Raw genomic sequence first — 22,083 nt, forward strand, 5'->3', positions numbered from 1 at the left:
CTGACACTACCTCTATTCAAATCTACTACTCCAGACGAAGTTGCTAAACTCCTTTCTATCGCCCACCTAACTACCTGTCCCCTGGACCCTGTTCCCTCTCAAATGCTACGGTCACCCTCTGACCCCATCCTACACTCTCTAACCCACATCTTCAATCTCTCCCTCACCTCTGGCGTCTTCCCCGATGCTCTAAAACATGCACTGGTCACTCCCATACTCAAAAAACCATCCTTGGACCCTACCAATCTTAATAACCTACGCCCTATCTCCTTGCTCCCCTTTTCCTCTAAACTCCTTGAACGCCTGGTTTACAACCAACTGAGTGACCACCTCATTAAAAACAACCTTCTTGATCCCCTTCAATCTGGATTTCGCCCTCAACACTCCACAGAAACTGCTCTTTTAAAACTCACAAATGACCTACTAACTGCAAAAACCAACGGACACTATTCTGTACTCCTACTTCTGGATCTTTCAGCTGCCTTTGACACGGTTGACCACCCCCTCCTCCTCAAAAAACTTCACTCCATCGGTCTCCGTGACTGTGCTCTTCAGTGGTTCTCATCCTACCTATCCCAACGCACCTTCAGTGTCACTTACAATTCTACTTCCTCCACTCCTCTTCCCTTCTCTGTCGGGGTCCCCCAAGGTTCTGTTCTTGGACCTCTTTTATTTTCAATCTACACCTCTTCCCTGGGTCAGCTGATAGCCTCTCATGGCTTTCAATATCATTTCTATGCTGATGACACACAAATCTATCTCTCCACCCCTCAACTCACTCCATCAGTCTCCTCACGCATCACTAACTTACTAACCGACATATCTGTATGGATGTCACACCACTTCCTCAAACTCAACTTGTCCAAAACCGAGCTTATAATATTTCCTCCCCCACGTGCCTCTTCCCCTGACTTCTCTGTGAAGAGCAATGGCAAAACCATCCACCCGTCCCCACATGTCAGGGTGCTAGGTGTTATCCTAGATTCTGAACTCTCCTTTCAGCCCCACATCCAATCACTTTCCAAAGCTTGCCGCCTCAACCTCCGCAACATCTCTAAACTACGTCCCTTTCTAACCAGTGAAACTACAAAGCTCCTGATTCACTCCCTGGTTATCTCTCGCCTTGACTACTGCAACTCACTCCTCATTGGCTTACCTTTAAATAGACTATCCCCCCTTCAGTCCATCATGAATGCTGCTGCCAGACTCATCCACCTTACAAACCGATCAGTGTCTGCTACCCCTCTCTGCCAATCCCTCCATTGGCTACCACTCGCCCAACGAATTAAATTCAAAATACTAACAATAAGTTACAAAGCCATCCACAACTCTGCCCCCAGCTACATCACTAACCTAGTCTCAAAATACCAACCTAAACGCCATCTCCGTTCCTCCCAAGATCTCCTGCTCTCTAGCTCCCTCATCACCTCCTCCCATATCCGCCTCCAGGACTTCTCCCGAGCCTCACCCATCCTCTGGAATTCCCTACCCCAATCTGTCAGACTGTCTCCAAATTTATCCACTTTTAGGCGATCCCTGAAGACTTTCCTCTTCAGAGAAGCCTATCCTGCCTCCATCTAACAACTGCATTATTTTCTCCATTAGCTCATCCCCCACAGCTATTACCCTTTTGTATAACTTGACCCTCCCTCCTAGATTGTAAGCTCTAACGAGCAGGGCCCTCTGATTCCTCCTGTATTGAATTGTATTGTACGTGTACTGTCTGCCCTAATGTTGTTGTAAAGCGCTGCGTAAACTGTCGGCGCTATATAAATCCTGTATAATAATAATAATAATAATAGAGGACTGCTTGGAATATTTTTGAGCACATCATTTATTATTCACGTTTTTTTTACTCATATTATTTGTTATGGTTTATATGATCACATAAGCGCTGCACATTTCACCCAATATATACAAGGTGAGACAAATTAGGCTAGGAAAGGTTATACATCAAGGGTGATACATTGTTACACTTGAAATTGCACTATCCGATGTATGGAAATGCCCCAATACATTTCAACCTCAAAGGTTATGGTCTTCTTCAGGGGGTCCTTACATTTCTATAAATACATCAAGAGGACAGACTTCAATATTCTAATTATCATGTAATTTAATATCCAATACAGTATCATTTATTATGTCTACATTGTTTCGTTTTGATTTATGTAATCACAGTGTATTTACCCTTTCCGCAAGGAAGGCTCGCTTAACCAGAGACTTCTTTAAAAACCAGATAATCCTCTCAAGTACGATCCCGGACCCACTAAGAGCCTGTCCATGCCCTCAACCCAAGGGGGCGACCCCGATCTGTGAGGCTTACAAGTGGTCACATGTTTAACGGCCCCCCAACGGGGAATCAAATGGGCAGGAGCATCTGAAAATTGTAATTATACATAATTAGCATACCAAAGAGGTAAGGGTAGTTTTTTAGGACATTGTGAAAGGGGGAGAATCTTAATGAAAGGAGTCCCCCTCTGTGCGCTGCTGGGGTTGTTTCAATGTTAACTTGGTATTTAATCTAGGTTTTTTCTCCATAGAGGGGTTGAGAAGTTTATATCCAATCCCTATATAGGAGAAACCATGTCACGCCGTACATGGTATATCATTTTCTATTTGGTTGCGATGGTGAATTATGTGTTGTTCCCACAGTCATCTTAGTATTAGGCATACAACAGATGATCTGGGTATGTTATAAACAGTAAGGCATGACACAATGATATTGTGTCAGCAAGATAGAGGAAATAGGTGCATGTGTGTGTGTGTGTGTGATTACCGCTTATGGCGGCCATATGAGTGTAATCCATTAGAAAAGATGCATGTCATAAAAAAGGGTGCAGTATCGGAAATACGTGTATTTCATTAAGATTCATCCCCTCTCACAATGTCCTAAAAAAACTACCCTTACCTCTTCGGTATGCTAATTATGTATAATTACAATTTTCAGATGCTCCTGCTCATTTGATTCCCTGTTGGGGGGCCGTTAAATATGTGACCACTTGTAAGCCTCACAGATCGGGGTCGCCCCCTTGGGTTGAGGGCATGGACAGGCTCTCAGTGGGTCTGGGATCGTACTTGAGAGGATTATCTGGTTTTTAAAGAAGTCTCTGGTTAAGCGAGCTTTTCTTGCGGAAAGGGTAAATACACTGTGATTACATTAATCAAACACGAAACAATGTAGACGTAATAAATGATACTGTATTGGCTATTAAATTACATGATAATTAGAATACTGAAATCTGTCCCCTTGATGTATTTATAGAAATGTAAGGACCCCCTGAAGAAGACCATAACCTTTGAGGTCGAAATGCATTGGGGCATTTCCATACATCAGATAGTGCAATTTCAAGTGTAACAATGTATCACCCTTAATAACCTTTCCTAGCCTAATTTGTCTCGCTTTGTATATACCAGAGCTCATATTTTAATTATTTTTTATATGTTTTGTGTCTAACCATCCTTTGAAATAATAATAAAAAACCTGTGATTTTTTACAAAAAAAAATTTTGACTCCTATCTGCTGCTAAAAAGCCCCGTGGGGAACTTTCCACTTTTTTCTTTTCAATTATTTGTGTAAAAAAAAGGACAAAAACGCCATATGGGTACAGTGTTACATGACTGAGTAATTGTCATTTAAAATGTAAAAGCACCGAAAGCTGAAAATTGGGCTGGTTAGGAAAGTGGTTTAAGTGCCCAGTGGGCAAGTGGTTAGAAAAAAATACTATTTTATTACATAAGGTTTTCTGCACACAAAAAGCCATCACTTTTCCTGAGTCTAAGAACAACTTCTTTAACAGCAGCTGTTGAGACAATGAACACTTTAGCCACGACCAAGTAGAGGGAGTGAGAGAGAGGTAGGAGAGAGGAAGAAGATGGTAAGGGGGATTGTCAGGGCTGGGCTCAGCCCTTCCTTCTCTGAGCTGGCCACTCAGCTGTTGGCTAATTGCTAGCTCCCATCTCTCTCCACAGCTACTCAGCTGTTGATGATCCTGCTCATCAGTCCTGCCTACTTAAGCTGTCCAGTCCAGGGGAGCTCTATCTTTGCCTTGGTCACATCACAAGAAACTATCTCCTGCGTTCCTGTTTCAAGACTGGCTTTGCTGACATCTCTTCTGGCTCCAGATCCTGCTTGCTGTTCCACTACTTTGATCCCTTGATCCCTGACTTTTGGCTTGGCTGACTATCCGTTCCGATTACTGAACTTTGGCTATGTTTTGACTATGTTTGTTCTTATTACTTTTATTATTAAACAAGTGTGATTTAACTGTACTTCTGTCTTGGTCTGATTTCATGGTTTCTGACGGATGGAGAATCAAAGAGGGCGGAGAGAGAGAGGGGTGGGAAAAGGAGGGTAAATGGGTAAATGGGGGGGGGAGATGGGAGGAAGAGTATTCAGGTAATACAGGATCACCAATTATGGGTTCTCCCAGGGCACAGGATCAGTCACCAAGGTCAGGTAGCATACAGGCAGGCAGCATCTAAGCTGACTTGATAACAGAGAGTCAGATTTGGTGTAGAGGCACAAAAAAATTGATGCACATCACTCTATCAATCAAAATGGTGGTGTATATCTACTTAATTTAAAGTTGAGTTTTTTATGTTATATAGTTGAAATTTATAAAGGTATAATCAGGAATACTATTGACTGTTTTATTTATATCAACATGGGGAACGTTACAGACTTAATACATTCTCTAATTGAATCAACCTTATTAGCAACCTATGAGGTTTAGAAACTTACTATTCTCAATAAACGTTGAGAAGGACAGAGTACACTGCTGGATGTCAAAAGGGTACATAAAAAGATTAAGATTGCAGGTGCTCACAATCCGCAATGGTTTGCTATCTTTGATGGTTCCAGTATAACTAATACTGTGGTACAGAATAACTGTATTCTTGTTATCTGCCTCAGTCCTGCATAATAAAACACATGTAATCAAACAAAAGTTAGTTTTAAGTCAAGTTTCAATTTATCTTATCAATAAACTTCATCCTGTCCTTGAGCAATAGAAGTGCTTTATCTTAATAATCTAGATTGTATCATGATTTAAAATATAACTATGTACAAGATAGCAGCAGAGTGTTGTACCATGTTAGCCATCAGAGAAAATTACCTGAAGAAGAGATCCGCAGGCTTCAAAAGCTGGCATATATAAGCTTATTTTACTCACTAACATATATATTAGATAAACAAATAAAAATGTAATATAATGATTTAGCTTATTCTACTCACTAACATATATTAGAGTAAATATGTAATCTTTTGTATTGTTTGAAAGTAATACACTGTAATCTGGATCTTCTCGTTAAGACGGTATGTACATTTTAGACTTACATTTCATAAATATAGATGTCTGGTTGCCAGATGTCAAATGACCCAAAAAAGCTTTCAATCCCACAATACTTTTCTGGAATCCAGGATATAAATTCATTTTTCCATTCCTGCATTATGAAATATAAGAGCTGATATCATTCTGGTGGAATAAGATACATTTGTATTTTAAGCAGTTTTTAGTCATTAAACTTGTATAATGCTTTGAACCCAGGGCTTATCACCTAAGATGAATTTCAACCGTGGTCAGTTTATTATTATTGTTCGGTGCAGGTTTGGATATTCCCACAAATGCATTTTAATGTGCTTTAGATCTCAGTGCTCCTCTTTATTTCCAGTCTGACACCTGTAAGTATTGATTTACACTTGGTTGTATCTGTGTGTGCTATATGCAAAACAAAATGTGTATTACATAATCAGGATTTCCATAAGGAACTGCTCACTGGTAGCCAAGGTTTGTTTTTGTCTTTAATCCAGCAATATAGCATGGGCCTTCTGTACAATCTGCTGTATGTAGAACTTCTCCTTCCCGACTTAACCGCTTCAGCCCTAGAAGATTTTACCCCCTTCCTGACCAGAGCACTTTTTGCGATTTGGCACTGCATCGCTTTAACTGACAATTGCGCGGTCAAGGGACGTTGTACCCAAACAAAATTGATGTCCTTTTTTTCCCCACAAATAGAGCTTTCTTTTTGTGGTATTTGATCACCTCTGCGGTTTTTATTTTTTGCGCTATAAACAAAAAAAAGAGCGACAATTTTGAAAAAAAAAACGCATTATTTTTTACTTTTTGCTATAATAAATATCCCCCAAAAATATATAAAAAAACGATTTTTTTCCTCAGTTTAGGCCGATATGTATTCTTCTACATATTTTTGGTAAAAAAAATCGCAATAAGCGTATATTGATTGGTTTGCGCAAAATTTATAGCGCCTACAAAATAGGAGATAGATTTATAGCATTTTTATAATTTTTTTTTTTTTACTAATAATGGCGACGATCTGCGATTTTTATCGTGACTGCGACATTATGGCGGACACATCGGACAATTTTGACACATTTTTGGGACCATTGGAATTAATACAGCGATCAGTGCTATAAAAATGCATTGATTACTGTAAAAATGTCACTGGCAGTGAAGGGGTTAACACTAGGGGGTGATCAAGGGGTTAATTGTGTTCCCTAGTGTGTGTTCTAACTGAAGGGGGGAGGGGACTGACTAGGGGAGATGACAGATCACTGTTCATAATTTGTATGAACAGACAATCTGTCACTTCTCCCTTTCAGAAAACCGGGATCTGTGCGTTTACACACACAGATCCCGGTTCTCACCGTGTTACGAGCAATCGCGGGAGCCCGGCGGTCATTGAGACCACCGGGCATTCGCATCAGCTCTAGGGGCAAGCTGCGGGCGCATGCGCCCTAGTGGCCACCAGAGGGAACGACATAACATAACGGCGATTCGCGCAGCCAAGCCATGTTGCCGCAGTACAACTGCGGTGACTGGTCGGCAAGTGGTTAAAGAGATGCTGTCACCTTGTCCATTCAGGGCTAAGCGACAGTCTCTGCAAAGGCAGCTCTGGCCCAGCAATACTTACCTTGCCAGCTTTCCCACATCCCACCTTCTTCCACAGCCAGTGCAATATCCAGCACTTCAGGGTATAGTGGAGGCATATGACTAGGGTTGCCAGCTTTGTTCTGGTAAAAAAGGTAGGGTAGGGCTAGAATGGGACTAATCATGGCACAACTCGTGCACCATGCCGAATGACTGGTGAGGCCAAATTGCAGCACCAGTGGGAGGGGATGAAAGTGGTATGGTTAAATAAAACCTGAGCCTACTTTCCTCTGGGTAAAGAGTGTGTAACGCTCAGGTCAGGGGTGTGCAATGCAGAGGTCAGGAGTGCAAAACGTATGGAGTGCAGAGGTCAGGAGAAAGTTATGCACATAGTAAAGAGGTCAGGAGTAAGTATCACACAGGTTGCTGTGGTCAGGAGTAGGTTACATACAGAGTGCAGGGATCAGGAGTACGTAATTGATTGAGTTCAGAGGTCAAGAGTAAGTAATTGGATGCAGTAATAAAAATATTATCAACATTAATGGATGCAGAAACTGGGATCTGTGTGTGAATATAAGGGAAAAACATTTAGCCCAAAACCCAAGCTTGCCTTTCTGAGAAATAAGTGTGGGTGTTTTCATAGTTACATATTTACATAGAGGGCAAGGTTGTATAAAGACACAGGTCTTTTTCAGTGTGTGTGTCGTTATGGATTTCCATACCCCTGTATATTGTGTTTGCTGAAAAACGTAATCAAAAGTTTTTTTAAAGTAAACTATGCTCTCAAAATAAACCACGTACTGTGGAAGGAAGTTCTGCAATCTTACTGCTCTAACAGTAAAAACCCTTTACGCAATTTAAGATTAAATCACTTCTAGCATTTCATGTTTCTAGCAATACATGTTATGTCTTCTTCAGAGATCCTATAATAGACAGTTTTTTCCTGACACTGTAGTCACCATTGATAAATATGTATATCGTGGTCATATTCCCTCTTAAATAACTTTTCTCCAGGGAAAATAAGAATAGTTTTTGCAGTTGTTCCTCATAATTTAGATCCTCCATCCCCTTATTGATTTAATGGCCCTTCTATAAACTCTCTCTAAAGAGGATTGGTGAGCAAAACTGAAGAGTATGCTTAAGGTGAGGCTAAACTGGTGTTTTCTAAAGTAGTAGAACTATAGTTATATCTTGAATAAATACCTTTTTAAAACATGATAGTAGTCTGCTGGCTTTTCTAACTGCAGCTTGGCATTCAATGCTATTGCTGTGCCTGTGGTCTATTAGATCCTTTTCCATCCTTAAATTCCCCAGAGTTCAAGATGTGTGCTATTACACATAGCACACATCTTGAACTCTGCACTTTGTATATAGCACACTCCTGATTTCTGCAATCTGTAAGTAGCACACTCCTAAACTCTGCACATAGCACACTCCTGAACCCTGCACTCTGTACATAGCACACACCCGAACCCTGCACTCTGTACATAGTGCACTGCTGAACTCTGCACTCTGTGCATAGTGCACTGCTGAAATCTGGACCCTGTGCGTAGCAGACTCTATAACTCTGCACGTAGCACACTCCTGAACTTTGCACTCTGTACATAACACACTCCTGAACTCTGCAGTCTGTACATAGCACACCTCTGAACCCTGCACTCTGTACAAAGCCACTCCTGCATTCTGCACTCTGTACGTAGCACACTCCTGAACTGTGGACTCTGTACATAACACACTTCTCTCTGCACTCCTTACATAGAGCACTTCTGAATCCAAAACTCTGCAAATAGCATACTACTGAACACTACACTCTGTACATAGTACACTCCTGAACTCTGCACTATGTACACAGTGCGCACCTGATATTTATTGCCCCTTTAAGACCCTACCACTGTTTGGCTACATTCACCATTTGATGCTGTTCAGTGGGGGGGGGGTTCTGGTAGTTGAAGAAGGGGTTAGGGGGCATGGTGGAGTCCTTGCACCTATTCTCTGAGAAAAAATTCCCTGTGTAAAAGGGATGGGTAATTTTCTGAATATAAAGTGTCCAAAGATGGGGTCAAGTGAATCCCTAAATAAAGAATAGACTTGGTTGCTCTTTGGAATTCAAATTTGCTATGGAGCAGATTATCAGATTGACTATGTTTTGTGGTAAGCCAATGTTCAAAGCTACAATTTTATTTTGATCTAATGACAAGCCCAACGGTTTCAAAAACCTATGAAGTAATTGTAGTAGGTTGGGTATCGTTTGTGGAGAAGAAATGTACATAAGGACATCATCTGCAAAAAGGGCACATTTATGCTCTTATTGACCACAGAGAATTCCCCGTATGTTTGGATTACAGCATATAGCAATGTCAACAGGCTCCATATCTATAGGAAAGACTAATGCCCTGTACACACGATAGGATTTTCCGATGGAAAATGTGTGATAGGACCTTGTTGTCGGAAATTCCGAACGTGTGTAGGCTCCATCACACATTTTCCATAGGAATTTCCGACACACAAAGTTTGAGAGCTTGCTATAAAATTTTCCGACAACAAAATCCGTTGTCGGAAATTCCGATCGTGTGTACACAAATCCGACGCACAAAGTGCCATGCATGCTCAGAATAAATTAAGAGATGAAAGCTATTGGCTACTGCCCCAGTTATAGCCCCGACATACGTTTTTCACGTCACCGTGTTCAGAACAATCGGATTTTCCGACAACTTTGTGTGACCGTGTGTATGCATGACAAGTTTGAGCCAATATCGGTTGGAAAAAACCCATGGATTTTGTTGACGGAATGTCTGATCAATGTCCGACCGTGTGTACAGGACATAAAGGTGATAAGGGGCAGCCTTGTCGAGTGCCCCTTTGAATGGTAATCAATAGTCTTTCATAGATACTTGTGCTTTGGTGTGATGTAAAGCATGTAACATGTGCAGAAAGGAGGCATCAAAACCTACAGTCTCCAGGACACAGAAAATATAAGCCATCAATTTTTTTGTTGCGATCTAGCAACAGAAACATAACTTCACTGTGAATTGGGACGTCACACCAAGAGTGGACAAGTGATATTAAGGCTAGGGTCCTGCTTATTTCATCTAACATCTAGCAATATCAGATGAAGCCCAAATGATCGTTGTGTATATAATGCTTCACAGTGAGTTAAACCGCAATGCAAAAATTTTAGTGAATATTTTTAGATCACAGTTGATCCGAGATATTGGTCTATAGATAGTGATATCTGTAGTATCTTTATTGGGTATATTTACTTGTTTTAACCACTTAGCCACCAAAAGGTTTTCATGACCAGACAATGTTTTGCTATTCAGTACTGTGCTATTTTAACTGGTAATTGCTCAACCATGCAATGCTGTATGCAAATTACATTTTTATCAGTCTTTTCACACAAATAGAGCTGCCTTTTGGTAGTATTTATTCACCACTGTTTTTTTTTTTTTTTGCTATATAAACTAAAAGAATACTGAAAATTTTGAAAAAAAATAAGTGTTTCTGTTATAAAATTTTGCAAACAAATAATATTTCTTCATAAATTTAGGCCAAAATGTTTGCTATATTTCTTTGGTAAAAATAACCCATATCAGTGTACAGTATGTTATTTAGTCTGCGTGAAAGTTAGTTATAGAGTCACTATGGTATATACAGTATATTTGAAAATTGATCAATGCTAATGTACTGACATTTAGGCAGCTCAGCTGCATCATGTCTCTAGGATGTCTCTCTGATCTTGTGAAAGTGGGAGTGAGTGGATCTGATTCTGATTCAGCAGGCTATTTTGAATCCTGCATTCCAGCTGGCAATTTACATGCCTATACAGATCTAATTTGTTCCTTTTTTGCACAGATTATACCCTCCCTTTCACTGAGGTCCCAGGTGGTCGGTTCGGTCCTGCTTTGCTGCCTCCAGTGACGTTGTAGACTCGATGCGGTGGCCTTGACCCTTAACTTTCTGGGGAGACCGAAGCAACAACACATGCATTTGTTTTTACTCTTTTTGGGCTTACCTACATATGGAGCAGCCTGGCTGGCCTGAATACCTATATACATAATTGGTCCCCATTGGTCTAGGGTAAGTCTAAAAAAATTAAGGACAAAACATCAGGACCTCAATAAAGAGGATGGAAAAAGAAGAACTAATAGCGAATATGGCACCTCGGGGACATGTCCATGTACCACAGGGCTAGAAAAAAAAAAAAAAAAGAGGACCATCTAGTATCAGCTTACAAGCTCCAATGTTGCAGTAACAGAGAATTAAGTAGATAGAAGCAAGGGAATAAAAAAGGGAAGAAGAGAGGGGAGAAAGAGGAGAGGAATAGGAAGCCTCTGGGAGGGGAGGGAACCATAGCGTGCCACAGTAAAATTCCAGGGGGGTAATTTCTCAAAAAAATAAAGCATTAGTCATGAACGGAGTGGTGAACTTGCTTTAAGTATTAAAAAGAACTACATAGCATTTTGAGTTTATAGTGCTTGGTTATAGTTTGGTTCCACTTTAAATACATTCTGTTAAATTCATATAGGCCCAAAGGTGTTTTGAAAGTTACCTTGAGGAGCTTGTCACTTTTTACAAATGACAAGATAATTTTCTTATGTAATGTTAAGTATCACAAAACATATTTGTAGCATACAGTATTTAGGCAGAGAAAAAAAATGTATCAACGGTTCTCTTACCAATGTAAACCATAAAAATGTTGTCAGAATCTGTGTGCTTGTATCCTAAAAAGATATAGAAAAACTGTTCAGTTTGGAACACCGCATATAAACATTTGCTATTTCTACATATGACTTCTCTCAGTTGCCCACATATAGGTGTCAATAAGGGTGCTTGATTAATGCCCCTATGGCAGAGAGCAGGAAAAGTGTAGTTCTGATACTTTCAAACAGGTGACAAAGCATATCATGCTGCACTGCACTACTTGAAGATATCCACATCTGCAGTAAACAATCCCAGTGCTATGCTAAAAGAAATGAAACAGAATGACCCTCTAAAAGAAGAGATTTACTACCCATATTTTTGGCAACTCAAAACTTGAAAAGCTACTGGTAATGGTTTTGGTTGTGTTAGAGATCTGGTCCTCCTGTTGGGCACTGTGGTTCCCCCACCAGGTGTTACAATACTACAGGACACAGTAGTAAATGTAACAGCTGGAAGGAGGAACTACAGAACCAACAGGGGCCAGGAACCTAAAACCAAGAAGTGTTGAATGTCAGCAGCTCTTCAAGAAAGTGAAGATTTGATTCCCCTGCCAGAAAGCAAACCAATCTCTTCTTTTACAGGGTCACTCAGTTTATTTTTTTTTTTTACCATAGTGACAAGGTCACTTTAATGATGCAGTTCAGGTTCTGAAAAAAAAAGAGGAAAGTGCACCAAAAAAAGCCTCGTCCATAAATCATTGAGGATACATAATAAGGTAGTACTGAGTATTACCAGGGAGGCGGACTTTTTAGGCTAAGAAACAGTGGAGAAGCTATAGCAGTATAAAAAATATAAATTTATTGAAAAATACAATATCTAAAAAACAATGACAAATGTAACATATAGCATCTATGATTATTGTGCAGTGAGCCCTTGTATGTCTACACGTTTCACCGTTAGGCTTCCTCAGGACACGGCCAAGGTTCACAGATGAGACAGAGAAGGGAATATGTCTCTCTATCTTAAATTGGAATGCAAAATCATGCAAGTCACGGTAGCATGAGAAAGTTCAATCAGCAATAAGAAAGTATATTAGATATAGCTAAATATCTCAGCAGGGGCAAGTAAACAATATTCCTAATTAAGGGAGCAGCCATTAGAGGGAGGAGGGCCAACACCACTTAGATCCTGGATTTAGTATCAGCAATGCTGAAGGCTCAATACAATCCCATCGCTGCATATTCAGGATACAAATAATCCAGCGTGCCCCTGGGAGACAGCAATACACTGCACAGTTCAGGTTCTATTACTCTCCCAGTGAAGCGATCATAATGCTGAAGTATCCAATCAATTTTCTTCCTCTCACAAGGGTAATATGAAGGTGTCACTGTCTTCAGGTAGACTTGTATATTCTAAACTATGAATACATAGGTAGCATGAAAGGATCAATTAGTTTTGCAAAAGCTGCAGACATTGGACAGAAATTGAAATGTTTAAAGTGTTACAGTAAAATCAGTTTGTATATACAGTAAAGCATGCTTGCTATACTCACTGTGGAACCTAAGAGGTTAATCCTGCACATTATGTAAAAGGCTGTTTGATCCTGTCTTCTCTGATCCTTCCCCGCTTCCACTGTCCCCATTCTATCTCCTGATAGAACAGAGCCTTTGGAGTCACTCTGCACACACTCAGTTTGGTGAGTATTGCTAGAGAGTTTTTGTTTTTCTTGGGAGGGAGCATGTGATCAGCACAGGGCCAATCCGCACTGTCCAAACAGAGGGTCAGGGGTCTTGCAGCCTCAAAGGACAGAGCAAAATGAAAACTCCTCCTACAAGCTTTAACCAGACACTGATAGAAGTCACAAGACTGCTATATAAATGTAGGTAGCCTCCTCACATACAGTTAACTGTGACAGGACAGTCTTTCTGGCTGAGAGAAGTTGGGCTACAATTGTATGATACTTACTTTCTCATGCAGAAATGTCATATTATATTCAGAATGTGTGTTTTTCTGCCGTTTTATGAAATCCTGTTGAGGCTCTAACTGTTCTCTAACTCGTCTCCAGCAGCCATCTTGGAGAAGCCTCATGTTCTGATTGGTACCAAGATCTCTCAGATTTTGTCGACCATTTTCTGTTAGCTTCCATATAAAAGAGAGCCCAGCCATCATTTTGAGAAATGTGTGGAATGAGTGAGGGAAAGGTATACTGCCTGTGAGGGAAAGCTAGGCCTTACTCAGGGAGAGTGTTCCAGCCTACAGGGACAGAACAGGGTTCCTCAGGAGTACTGCCTATGAACACTGCTGCATCTGTGGAAACCTGCTTATGGACAGCAGCCTATGGCAAGTAATCAAAATGTGCCTTGTATACCACTGATGTGCCTGAAGAGAGGAATAATAACTACAGTGCCAGTTTACTGAGCTGCATTCTTTATCTTTGGTGAATGGACTGTAAATCTGTGCCTTATATGCTAACAAGAGAACTGTTTACTCCACTTTTGTAAATATCATTTTCCACTGTTGCTTATCTGGCAATTAAAGTTACTTCATTTACAATACCACCCAGTGTGTTTCCCTCTATAATACAGCCACGCTAATTCCCCCACTTATATACTTCTGATGAGAAAAGGTATTTAGCAGTTTATATTTATGAAAATAACTGCATTTCCATGTTCTGTGTACTCTGGGAGACCAGATATAGTGAATGCAGGGTCCTGGGTTTAGTAACACTTTAACCACTTAAAGACCGCCCACCGCATATATACTACGGCAGGGCGGCTCTATTGCATGAAACAACGTACCTGTATGTCATTTCATGCAGTAGATACTGTGGGTGCATGCGCGCTGCCAGAGGCTGCACAGAGGGGAAGCCAATCAGCGGGTCGGCGAACCCGATGTTTGCCGGCCACCCGAAAACGTTCTACAGAGAGGCAGAACAGGGATCTGCCTATGTAAACAAGGCAGATCCCCATTTTGACAGGGAAGTACACAGAGATCTTCTGTTCCTTGTATACAGGAACATCGATCTCTGTGTTCTTCCTGTCAGTCCATCCCCCCACACAGTTAGAAAACACTCATAGGGAACACACTTAATCCTTTGATTGCCCCTGATGTTAACCCCTTCCCTGCCAGTGTCATTTTTACAGCTTCAGTGCATTTTTTTAGCACTGATCACTTTATTGGTGTCAGATTTGTCCACCGCAATGTTGCAGTTGTGAACCTACATCATGCGTTCAAAGGAGCTGTCCATGCAAGTGAAAAAGGCCATTGTAAGGCTTCAAAAATGAAACAAATCCATCAGAGAGATAGCAGCAACATTAGGAGTGGCCAAATATATAGTTTGGTACATTCTGAGGAAAGAAGAATGCACCGGTGAGCTCCACAGAAGACAACAGTGGCGGATGATCGCAGGATCCTCTCTATGGTAAAGAAAAACCCATTTACAACATCACAGACAAGTGAAGGACACTCTCCAGGAGGTGGCCGTATCATTCTCAAAGTCTACAGTCAAGAGAAAACTTCACTAGAGCAAATACAGAGGGTTCACCACAAGGTGCAAACCATTCACATGCCTGAAGAATAGAAAAAATAGATTAGACTTTGCCAAAAAACATCTAAAAGCCAGACTAGTTCTGGAAAAGCATTCTTTGGACGGATGAAACTAAAATGAATCTGTACCAGAATGACGGGAAGAAAAAAGTGTGGAGAAGGCTTGAAACAGCTCATGATCCAAAGCACACAATGTCATCTGTAAAACATGGTGGAGGCAGTGTGATGGCATGGGCATGCATGGCTTCCGGTGGCACTGGGTCATTGGTGTATATTGTTGATGTGACAGAAGACAGAAGCAGCCGGGTGAATTCTGCCATGTTAAGAGATATACTGTCAGCCCAGATTCAGCCAAATGCAGCAAAATTGATTAGACGGTGCCTCACAATACAGATGGACAATGATCCAAAACACACTGCAAAAGCAACCCAGGAGCTTTGAAGGAAAATAAGTGGAATATTCTGCAATGGCTGAGCCAATCACCTAATCTCAACTCAATTGAGCATACATTTCACTTGCTGAAGGCAAAACTTAAGGCAGAAAGGCCCACAAACAAAGAACAACTGAAGTTAGCTGCAGTTAGAGGCTGGCAAAGCATCAGAAAGGAGGAAACCCAGTCTTTGGTAATGTCTATGGGTTCCAGACTTCAGGCAGTCATTACCAGTAAAGGATTATCGACAAAATATTAAAAATGAAAATGTTATTTATGATTATATTCATTTGTTCAATTACATTTGAGCCTGTGTACATAAATGGTTGCAGTTCCTAAAATTTGTACTTGATATTTATGTTCAACCCCTTGAATTAAAGCTGAAAGTCTGCACTTCAAATGCATTTGGTTTTTTGTGTTTTAATTTTAATCTGGTGGCATACAGAGCCAAAAGTATGAAAATTGTGCCTGTGTCAAAATATATATGGACCCAACTGTATATGGTGAAAATGTAAAATCATATATTCATTTCCACATCATATAAACTATTGCTTCGAACCAACTACTATTACTTTTAATTATAGTCGCTGTGCTTCACCAGCGTTCCAGCCCTCCGTCTGGTTCCTCCACAGTGAACAAGCTGGCTCATGGACCCAGCCGAGTGGCCGTGATTATATCCAGCACGAGTGCTGCCTCATCCGACATGGACTTTTATGTGCCTGTACTGTTTTGGATTTTAAACCTTTTATCTAATAAATCTTTTTACAGTGTGCATTTAGATGCTCCCTTGTACACCTTCTCTTTTTAAATTTTAGGTATAAGTTTTAAAATTTACTTTGTGAAGCTCCCCACACATTTACTTCCTTGAAGCCAATACACATATTCACTATGCCCTCTTGAAAGGCTGCTGAATAACACATTTAACAGAGCCTGCCTTCTGAACTACAGAGGTGCTGAGAAGTGGAGTCAATACAGGAATCCCTGCTTGAAGGCAGCAAGGTACCATGGGATATGTAGTCCTTAGAAAGTAAACAGCATAGGAGAAGCTGCAAAGCATGCAGGGAATCCAGGAAGTTACAGAAAGAGGTGGCCAGCAGAGAAGCAGCACTTACAATAGTTGTGGGTGCCACTGTCAGAATACATATCCCAGCAGGGAGTATAACTCCTTCAGCCTCATTTTTGTGAATGGAGTTATCAGTTGGCTGAATAAACACAAAATGAACGGGCAAGGCCAACTTGACACATATAGAGTTTGGACTGTGTACTCTATAGAGCCAGGCTGCAAACTTGAGTTATGTAGAAAGCACTCTAAATGTTCCACAGGATCTCACCAGCTTTACAACGGTGTACAGAATTATGTTAACTTGCACAATCGTCGGGTCTTCCCAGTTTTTTACTGGACGCACAGTCAGATTAGCAGAAGACATGTTCAAAGCTTCTGATAGTTCCAGGTAATTGCAGGCAGAACATGGGCAAAAACCTAAGAAGAAACAAAAGGAAATGTAACAAATTTTAATTTGTGATGTATGCTAACTGATCAACAAAAACATTTTCTTCCTATAGAATGATAACAATTTACATATACATATGCAAATAATAGTGTGCTTCTTATGGTATACTCAACATAATTATCTATCTGTTCTATGTGTATATACATTAAGCAAAACAATCATTACACGTTCAGAAATGTGATGGGTTAAAAGGTGGTCAGTCTATATTGTAACAGAACAACTGTGATAAAACGTTTTTGTGAATAAATTGAGGTAGATCTTCTCACAGAGATTCCACCAAAAAATGAACCACGTGAAGAGACTAGGAAGTGCACCTTACATGTGTTTCCACCACCACCATAAAGCCTCTTACCAGATGGATGTGATCCCCAATTACAGAGATCAACAGGGCATAGGGAGCCTCAAATCCTCAGCCAGTCTCCAAATCAGGTAAGTATGGTCAGCGGTCTCAGTAGAAAAGCATCACTTAGTAATTGTCACAACTCCAAAGTGAACTCGGATAGCTATCATACAACCTTGCTCTGGTTACCCCTGATGACGCACAGTGACACGAAACATGTTGGGCGGGGCCACAAACACGTGACATCATCACATCCGCTGATGCCGGTTGTCGGCGAGGCCATCCACTATCTGATTGTCTTGTATCTGCCTGAGCAATGTGAGGACCTTTTGTGCTTTTAATAATATACATGTACTAGCTGTATTGACGCTAGGTGATGCCTGTATTCCTTTTCCCTGTATGAGGGCTATCTGAGTTCCCTTTGGAGTGCTGATGATTACTAAGTAATGTTTTATACTGAGACCCTGCTAACCAAACTTACTTGATTTGGAGACTCCGGCTGAGGATTTGAGGCCCCCTACTGTATGCCCTGTTGATCTCTGTAATTGGGGATCACATCCATTTGGTAGGAGGCTTTATGGTGGTGGTGGGCACGCATGTAAGGTGCACTTCCAAGTCTCTTCATGTGGTTCATTTTTTGGTGGAATCTCTGTGAGAATCTGATGGGCATTGATAGGCAGCACTGATAGGCAGCACTGATAGGCGGCATTGATCAGCACAGCATTGATAGTTGCCACTGATGGGCACTGATAGGCAGCACTGATGGACACTGATAGGCAGCACTGATAGGCAAAACTTATGGGCACTGATAGGTGACACTGATGGGCACTTATAGGCGACACTGTTGGGGCTGCACTTATAATCAGGGCACTGATGATCAGTGCCCTGATTATCAGTGTAAACAATGTACTGACACAGCATGGGAGGAAAGGACTGCCAATAACCAGTAAGTCTGTTTACATGTGCTCAGCTGATCACATGGTAAAGGGCCGCTGTGATTGGCCCTTTACCTTGATCAGCTGTGTCCAAAGAACAAAGTATTCACAGTGCACGCTGGATGTGTGACCAAGGGGGCACACGGGAGGCAGGGTTCTGGGGAGATGTCCATGGATGCCCTCCCAGAACTGGAAGCCCAGGACTCTAATGGAAGGGGGAGAGTCAGGGGTTCAGTTTCTTACGCCAGAACCCTGGAGGTTCTAGTTACACTTCTGACTAGGAGCTCTTAGTCTCCTTTAGAAAATAGCACAGTATGTTCTAAACTGCATATAGGATTGTACAGCGGAACACTCTGTGAGGAGCTGGCACACCTCGGACTGGACATGTCTGATCATGTTTCCCCCATATAAATACCTCTCTTGGTATGGGCCCTGATAGGGGCATCATGCCTCACCTGGGTGGCTTCCTCCAGCCGGAGAGGCCTCCAGGGTCAGGCATGCAGTTGATTTTAGACCAAAGGAGGCCCTTTGTTACTCCGCTTAGGTCTATCTTTCTGTTGACATTGTTATCTTTTTATGTTCTGACCTGTTTATTTTTTCTGCATCTTTTTTTTACATGTCTTTTTTCTACATGTCTTTAGGAAATCGATCCGCTGTTCGTCACACCTGGTTCGACTCTTCAGGAGGTTACGTTTTGGATACCCTGCACCTGATTTGCCATGGCTACGGTTAAGGTAGTGTCATACAATGTTCGTGGTCTCTGTTCTCCAAATAAGCGTAATAGGCTGTGGCTCGAACTGAGGCAACTGAGGGTACAGGTGCTATTTCGGCAGGAGACACACTTTGCAGATGGCTCGTCTCCCAAATTACCCTCCCACCTTTTTCAACAGTGGTACCTTAGCAATTACCCAAAACCAAAATCTACAGCTATCACTATCCATTTGTTAGTTGTCCATTTCAACCCATAGACCACTATACAGACTCCCAAGGGCGTTATGTATTCTCAAAAGGCACCATCATGGGACAGGTATACACATTTGTGACACTATATGCCCCAAACTCACAACAGCTGACGTTTGTAGACTCAGTTTTTTTTTTTTTTTTTATTAAACACTGTACAAGTGAAACATAACATTGCAAGGTACATGGCAATAATAATAGCAAGGAAATTTAGCAAAGACAATGGATACATACATTAATACCTATGGGATTGGTGCAGGTATAGTCTAAATACTTCATACAAGTATTATTGAGTGGAGGAAGGGCACCGGGATGAGAACATTCACAAATCTCTAGTTAAGAGCAGGCACCAGATATACTATAAATTGTAATCTTTAGAGTCGGTCCGTGCATGTGGTAGAGGACTTAAGCCACCTGTCCCAGGTTTTATTATACTTATCTGGACAGCCTCTATTAAGATACATAAATCTTTTGTACAGTAGGGTAGTATTTACGTCTGCTTTCCACTCAGAAAAGCTTGGGGGAGTAGACCTCATCCACTGTCGGGCAATAACCTTAATAGCTGAAAAAAGTGTTTCATGAAGGAACAGTTTGGTATACTTGTCAAGGTCCGAGTCAGAAAAAATGCCTAATAGGCATTGTTTAGGGTCTAGGGACAGGGGAGAGCCCATATCGTCATGTAGGAAATCTACGATCTGTTTCCATAGACTCTGAAGTATAGGACACTGTCAGAGTAGATGGAAAAATGTACCAGTCGCTTGTGTACACATTGAGCAGGCTGTAGTGGTTTCAGGTCTAAAACGAGCGACCCTAAGAGGGGTAAGATATGCTCGATGTAGGATATATATTTGCGATAGCCTATCAGACAGTTTAGGGGAAACACGTTTGCAGGCATCCAGCGCCTCATTCCATTCCTCATCTTCCATCGGACCCACATCTCTCTCCCATCTTGGTTTGAGGTTGTATGCCAATACAGTAGCCGATGGAGTGAGGAGCATAATATAAAAATCAGAGATTAATCTGCGCGGGTCTGACCCCTTGATCACCACCACCAAAACATTAGAGGCAGGCTGTGGGGGGGTCGGGGAAAATTGGGAGCGTGCTGTATGGCTCAATTGGAGAAATCTATAATGCATAGATCTAGGAAGCATGTAGTGATTTTGGAGGTCCTCAAAGGTTTTAATAGTCCCCTCAGACATTATGTGATGTAAATAATATACCCCTCTCTTGCTCCACATCTCCATGTCTGGGATCCGTCGAAATTCAGGTAGTGATTTATTGTGCTAGAGAGGGGTATAATCATTAAATGTGGGAATCTTGATTAACTTAGTGGTGATGTCCCATATGCATCTAAAGTGATATAGGAGTGACTTGCGTTTATCCTCAGATTCATTGCCGCCCCTTACTACTGTGATTGCCGTTAGGGGATCCGTGGTATGCTGGGCCCATTGTGGGCAGAGGAGCGTAAGAAACCGGATTCTGACGGTTTTGTCGATATGGTATAATTGGGACAATTGGGATGCAAGATAATATAAATTGAAATCTGGGAGTGCTGTTCCACCCAAGTCAGTGGTGTTTTTGAGTACTTTCCAAGCCAATTTATGCCTATTACTACCCCATACAAATGTCTTAAGCAAGGCCTCCATTAATTTAAAGTGCTTTAAGGGTATGTATATAGAGCATGTATAGTATCTTGGGTAACAAAATTATTTTTATGACGTTGATGCGTCCCCACACCCCTAATGGCAGCCGAGTCCACACCTGGCTCTTGGATTTAATTCAAGCAAAAAGAGGCTCTATGTTCAGGGAGATGTAATCGGCTGGTGACCTGGAAACAGACACCCCCAGATACTTAATAGAGCTGACCCATTGCAATGGCAGGTGTTCTTGCAGTTTAGGGGAAGCTATCTATGGGCAATATTTGAGATTTGTCCCAATTAATTTTAAGACCAGAAAAAGATCCGAAATATTCAATAGTTTGTAATGCTGTTTGTAGGGAGACATCAGAGTCAGCTAAAAAAAGTAATGTATCATCCGCGTAGAGGCTAATTTTCTCCTCTAGCTAACCCAGGTGGAGACCATGAATCATAGGGTTGTCTCTAATAGAAATTGCTAGGGGTTCAGCTGCCAGGGCATATAGCAAGGGAGACAACGGGCCCCTGTCTAGTGCCTCTGGTCAGATCGAAGGACTGGGAGGTCCAACCATTGGCGACAACCCTACCCTTTGGGGCCTGGTATAATAGCTGAATCCATTTAATGTAGTTTGGGCCAAAGCCAAACCCCCTAAGACAGCCCCAGAGATACTGCCACTTTACAGAGTCAAATGCCTTGGCTGTGTCCAAGGCTACAATGACTCAGGAGCCGACATCGGCATGCATCGCTTGCAGGTTGATATAGAGTCTCCTGAGGTTGAACGAGGTGTTACGCCCCGGCATAAAACCAGCTTGATCAGCATGGATTAGGCTCAGTATCACCTGATTCAAACGGAGTGCCAAAATTTTAGCAAGGATCTTTATATCCACCTGCAAGAGTGATATAGGTCTATACGATTCTGGGAGGCCTAGGTCCTTTCCCCGGTTTTGATATACGAACAATGGTTGCTTCTCTCATAGAAGGGGGCAAGGTAGAAGTTTTAAAGAGATGATTATAAAGGGTTCACAATGTAGTGGTGAGTATTTCACTATATTGTGCATAAAATTCTATGGGTAGTCCATCAGATCCTGGAGCCTTAGATCTGTGAAAACTGGCGATTGCCATAGCCACTTCGTCGGATGTGAGGGGTGCCTCTAGAGTAGCAACTTGGGTGTCTGTCAATTTCAGAAAGTTAATTCCT

The 22,083-nt window shown here is 41.5% G+C and overlaps 1 protein-coding gene across 1 annotated transcript in view; it reads right to left on the bottom strand.

Moving 5' to 3' along the window:
* Positions 1-22,083, bottom strand: part of LOC141111742 (5-hydroxytryptamine receptor 3A-like) — a 59,585-nt gene that overhangs the window by 34,630 nt on the left and 2,872 nt on the right. Inside the window, exons 2-6 of the mRNA XM_073603882.1 lie at positions 16,836-16,984; positions 13,494-13,667; positions 11,564-11,608; positions 5,336-5,442; positions 4,742-4,914 (exon numbers count right to left, since the gene is read on the bottom strand). Of these exons, the coding sequence (XP_073459983.1) occupies positions 4,742-4,914; positions 5,336-5,442; positions 11,564-11,608; positions 13,494-13,667; positions 16,836-16,984 (648 nt within the window). The remainder of the gene's footprint in view (positions 1-4,741; positions 4,915-5,335; positions 5,443-11,563; positions 11,609-13,493; positions 13,668-16,835; positions 16,985-22,083) is intronic.

Source organism: Aquarana catesbeiana, linkage group LG11, assembly GCF_042186555.1.
Source record: "Aquarana catesbeiana isolate 2022-GZ linkage group LG11, ASM4218655v1, whole genome shotgun sequence".
NCBI lineage: Eukaryota > Metazoa > Chordata > Amphibia > Anura > Ranidae > Aquarana > Aquarana catesbeiana.